The following is a 5,715-nucleotide window of genomic DNA, read 5'->3' as shown; positions in this document are numbered from 1 at the left end:
CTCCATCTTCAAAATGAAAAATAGTTTAACAAATTAGTTTAAGAAAATAAATATTACAAATTAATTAAATGTGTAAATTCTTTAGATATATAAGATTTTATATAAAATAATAAAATATAAAGTGATTCAATAAATACACTCAATACAATATATGCTCAAAACAATATTAAATTTTATATTATAATCTTTTGAAAGATTATATGTGGTTTATAAATTGGTTTGAGTTTGAATATCCCAAAAGTGACTTCCATCTTCAACCCCTCCCTAAGAGAAACGTGGTGGAGATTGAATCCCACTCAAACAAACTCATTTACACCTCAAATATATATATTTAAAATATATTTAAAAATAAGAATAATAAATGTTCAATTTTATAAACATAAATATTAACTAACTTAACCACAAACATCAAAACACTTATCTCATTATACATCTCACACTGCTAAGATTGAAAAAAATCAGAAAATTTAACTAAACTATAACTTTATTTTAAATTGTTATTATTATTACTAATTATAGAAATATTAATAGGTGAGCTAATCATATATACATCTAAAAAATCATGCAAGAATATTTTTATGCATGAGATTGTTAACATATAAATAGGCTTTGTTACAAGACTATGACCAGTATTATAGCTTACTAATAGCACATGCCCAAAAATAATCACTTATCTTCATGTGAGATATGTTCATATGATATTTTTTAAATTAATCAATCTAATTAAAAAAGAAGAAATGACATAACTACTTTTGAGATAAATCTTAATCTTTAATTGTAACCACTACTTAGAATATTATGTGTAGGTTAAAGCCCTACAATCCACCCAATAATTATTGATAATTAAATTAAAATTATGAAAGTCTTATTTCAAAATAAACATGTCTATCTACATAATTAGAAATATATGTATGAATAGTATAGCCATATAAATCAAATTGTTGGTAAATGTCAGTAAACATATATCCATTCAAGTTGCTAAAATAAATAAATAAATTCTTAAAAATTAACTAAAGTATAACTTTATTTAATGATAAAATAATCAAAATATAAGTTTAACATATATACTTCTTAAAAAAGACATATAAGAGAATGATTAATTATAAAGATTCACTTTCATTTTATCATGAAATTATTAATATGTAAATAGAATTTGTTACAATATTATGGGAAAATACAATAGTTTATCAATACTATATGCCAAAAAAACCATAATTCATTTGATATGACACTTACTCATATGACTTTTCTTTAAAATTAATGAATTCAATTAAAAGGGAAAAAATGACATAACTATTTTGCATATAAATCTCAACATTTTATTTGTATATACTATTAGGAATATTAAGTTTTCTAACAAAGTTTAATTATCGTCGTCCATTTAATAATTATTGATAATTTAATTAAAAATGTGAAAATCTTATTCTAAGATTTTTCTTTTTTCTCTACCATAAGAAAACTTATAATAAATTATAATAAATTAGTTACCAACTTACCATAAGTAGAGGAAAATGAACTCTTAACCATAAATTTTTATTAATATAAATTCTTCTAACTCAGAATTTAATATATTAATATAAAATAAATTTTGATCTCAACCTTAAGTTTTTATTAATATAAATTCATCTCACTACCAGATTTAATATATTAATTATAAAATAATTTTTGATATAAATTTATTAAAATGCTGACGCTTCAACTGAATCTCGAATTAACCTGATATCAACAGAAATTCTATTCACGACTATTAATATGCTCTGCGTAGAAAATATAAAATCCACCATTAGAAAATCTTTGAGGAACACCATGATGACAAAGTAAAGCTCTCAGATATGAATGATAACAAAGGTATGGCTAAATACAATGTAATAGTTGTTCTTTTAAAGAACATAAAATGGAGCATTCATTTCCAAAGGAAAAGAATTGGTCTTCTCATGAATGAATAAAAACGATGAGGACGAATGGCGTTACAAAATCTTTATTTCGACGGGAAAGGAAAAGTATATGGTGTACGAATGGCTTTGAGAAGTCCTAAACAAAGAGTTTAATGTGACTCGAATAAAGCAATTAACTCGTTGTGCCGCTGTCGACGTTGGGTAAGATAAGTTGCTGGTCAATTTCTGAGCACCGTGGAAGATCTCGCGGAGGCCGCTGAAGGCTTGATCCATAATCTGGTCCATTCTCAACTACAAAGGCCATGGCCAAACCCCATGTTATGTGTACATCCAGATGGCAATGGAACATCCAGACACCTGCGTTTTCAAAACAAATGAGCAATTAAAAACAATTTAAATGGCTCTCATAATCCATGTACACACCAACGATATAAAGTGTATGATGAAACTATGTATTCAAAAATTTGACACCAACAATATTAATGTGTCAGATGAAACTCAGATGAAACCATGTAGATGTATGTAGTATGTACGCTCACCAGGGTTGTCGGCTACAAATCTTATAGCAGCCCATCCATTGATCGGAACGTTTACAGTGTTGCGCTTTGGGGGATCAACCAGGTTGAAGTGTTTAGGGTCTCTTCTCGGATTATAATTGCCAAATCCTGTTCCTACGATGTAGAAGTCATAGCCATGGAGATGAATCGGGTGGCTTTCACCTGCAACGATATTCGTTCCCTGAAGTATCACTTGCACCGTGGTGTTGTATTTCAGCACTTTCACTCTCGTGTCTTTTACAGGAGACCACAGGCTTTTGCTTATGTTCTCTGCGGTATAATCAAATTGCACCAGAGGGTTATCCGGGAAGTTGTCGGTGAATACGCCTTTTATGCCGAAATAGTGTGCTTGAAGCATTGACACCGTTGATGGCAGAACAAAAGAAAAGTTATTCATACTTGCTTCCGATCTTGTTCCATTGAACAACCCAATTCCCACAGTGTACAGCAGATTCTCTTTAACGGTCTGAGGGACAGAGACTGGGTGCTGGGGCGAGGCCAGGCTTCTCAGAGCGGCGTTGAACTGTGTCATAGATTTAGTGTCGTTAAAGAACGGTAAATCCGGCATCTGTGGAGATGAGGACGTGGAGTTAACTCCAACGTATTCCAAAATGGCAGTGGTTGTGGTGTTATCGAAGGGAACTCCTTGCCCACTGGAATATGCGCGCGCAGCCATGTAGTAACTGCCTATAGATTGATCAGCAGTAACAAGTACGTCTGTAGTCTGCCCAGGGCCGAGCATCAGAAAATTGGTCTGAACAGGCTTTGTATACAAAGCATCCACAGCTACAACGGTCATTGAATGATTTGCCACCCCAAAGAATAGGTCATTGTTCAATGCAGCATTGATAACACGTAGAAGATTGGTTTCTCCTGCCTTCACTCGAATACGAGTAGTATCTGCATGAACAAGAATAAGATATATCAGCCAGTCCAATAATTCAACATAACAACTCAATTAGTAAATCGATAAAGATGAGATCAGATACAACAAAAGTCGGATACCTGAAGTAGAACAATCGTATAAGTCTCCAGGCTGGCCATTTATAGTATAAGCGTCTGAAATGTTGGGGGCACCTCCTGTGAGTATCGCTTCATTCACAACATCAATGGGATTTGAATTCCACCATTGTCCTGTCAAAGCACAAACGAATTACAATACATATTATGATCAGTTTACCACTCTATTATTTAATTAGATATTACTGCTTCAAAACAGCACATCTGTATCGTTAAAGTTGCATACCCAGAATGATGGGAAACTGTTTATCCGGGACAGTATAGGGATAAGCAGTTCCCCTCTTGGGATAGATAATTAAGACTCCATAGACTGTAGCTCTAAGCCATGAGCTATGAGCATGCCACCAGAGAGTCCCTTCTTGGCCAGTTATGTTGAATTTGTACGTGTAACTTCCACCAGGGCGAATTGGGCATTGGGTCACAAACTCAGGTCCATCAGCCCACCCTGTGCGGAACTGCCGTATTCCATGCCTGCAAATATATAAATATGGAGTGTTATTCATAAGAAACGAATTCATCATTATTTAATACGGAGACAAGAAAAATAGACCATTACAGATTACAGACCAGTGAATGGTGGCGTTATACTGGGCCTTGTTCCGGACTTCCACTATAAGAGTGTCTCCATTGTGAACGTGAAGTGTTGGACCGGGAAACTGTCCATTCACTGTAATTTTGTCGTGTGTTTCACACAGCCTCGTTACGGACAAGGATTCAATCTTCAGCCAGTTAACCATAGATCGTCAGTTTCCTTTGAATAATGTTCTAAAATCCTAACTCTGGGGCACAATATTAGAAATTGAATGAAATCAATCATGTAGCCAAAAACACCGTTCAATATTCATAGAGTAATTAATAAAATCAGTCATATAAAAAACGCTTGGCTTTCAAAAATCGAGACACTTACATCAAACGTGTATCGATGTATGCTTCCCATGGCTGTAATAGCGAAAAGGTTCAGGCACACCACCAACAGAAAAATTAGCTTCGCTGAAAATGGCAACATTTTGATGACATGAGGTCGATTCAACCCTAATTCCGCCATTCTATAGCCAATCTCTTAGTGCTATTAGCTAAGAAAACCGATCTGTATTTCCTCCGCTTCGTAATTAAAACTGTTTGAACTGAACTCAACTTCCCCAAACTTTCGCAAACAGCAAGCCGACTCTGTCCAAATGAATGAATTCGTGACAAATAAAGAAATGACTGGAGAGGAAATGAGCCCCATGAAGATTTATATAAGGTAAATTGCCAATGGCAACGGAGGCTTCTTCTACGTTTGGTAATAGTTGTTGGAGGATTGTGATCCTGGATCAGCCACTGCACACAGGAGAATTACGACGGGAATGGCAATAATATGAGTTGTAATAGTCGCCTAACCGACAATATTGACCAAGATCGCCTGTATTGCACCTGGATAGGGAGAGTGGTACGAACATTTGATTTTATTGGATTTACCTTTAATTCCGTGTGGATGAAAAGTCAGATGCTCCACGCCTAATTCTATGCGTGTGTGTCTGTTTTCCATAGATTTAGATTTTCCACCTTCTATATCTGGATAAAAAAACCTGTGACCAGTTCTCCATCTCAGGGTTGACAGACATATCGAACCTTTCATTATGCATAGTTAACGTAACCACCTCGGAATCTGCTGACTAGATTCCCTCTTGCGAGGATGGTGTTGTCAACTTGTACCATCCAATGATGAAGACGTCAAAAACATTTAGGATCTGTGATAACTACGGTATAGACTTATCATACCTTCTATCTATCCCACATGTGTTGGGAGGGAATAATATATCATGGCAGGGAATAATATCATGGCTTTTGGTGGGGAGACAGGAGGAAGGATCATATTTGATAAAATTATTTAAAACATTTTTAAATTTTTGAAAATTTAAAATGACATGTTTTCAGTTATTCATATTTATTATTAATATTATTATATAACTACATCCAAATAATATAGGATTGAATTTTAAATTTAAATTAATTTATACTATTTATTAAATAATATATTATTAAAAAATTTTAAATATATGTTACATAACAATATTTAAATAAATTAATAAATTATTTATTTAAATTTAATGTTAAAATATTTATTTAAATTTAATGTTAAAATATTTAATAAATAATTAATAGTGAAATATATATATATTTTTTCACTATGGAAACAACTTAATTGATTATTATGGGAACAACTTAATTTAATTTACTATTGTTATATAATATATTATATA

General features: G+C 32.8%; 1 protein-coding gene across 1 annotated transcript; it reads right to left on the bottom strand.

Annotated features, from left to right (window-relative positions):
- Positions 1-1,843: 1,843 nt before the first annotated feature.
- On the bottom strand, positions 1,844-4,666 carry LOC149193308 (laccase-12-like). The gene is made up of 6 exons (XM_089406568.1): positions 4,380-4,666; positions 4,040-4,191; positions 3,699-3,943; positions 3,458-3,586; positions 2,435-3,352; positions 1,844-2,252 (listed from the first exon to the last, which is right to left on the bottom strand). The coding sequence occupies exons 1-6, from the start codon at positions 4,515-4,517 to the stop codon at positions 2,068-2,070; spliced, it is 1,767 nt and encodes a 588-aa protein (XP_089262694.1). The 5' UTR covers positions 4,518-4,666; the 3' UTR covers positions 1,844-2,067.
- Between the last annotated feature and the right edge of the window lie 1,049 nt (positions 4,667-5,715).

The sequence above is a fragment of the Pinus tabuliformis genome, chromosome 2_2 (genome assembly GCF_031772625.1).
Source record: "Pinus tabuliformis cultivar Carrire ecotype Pingquan chromosome 2_2, CPIR1, whole genome shotgun sequence".
In the NCBI taxonomy this organism is placed as follows: domain Eukaryota; kingdom Viridiplantae; phylum Streptophyta; class Pinopsida; order Pinales; family Pinaceae; genus Pinus; species Pinus tabuliformis.
This window is presented reverse-complemented; position numbering and strand designations above follow the sequence as displayed.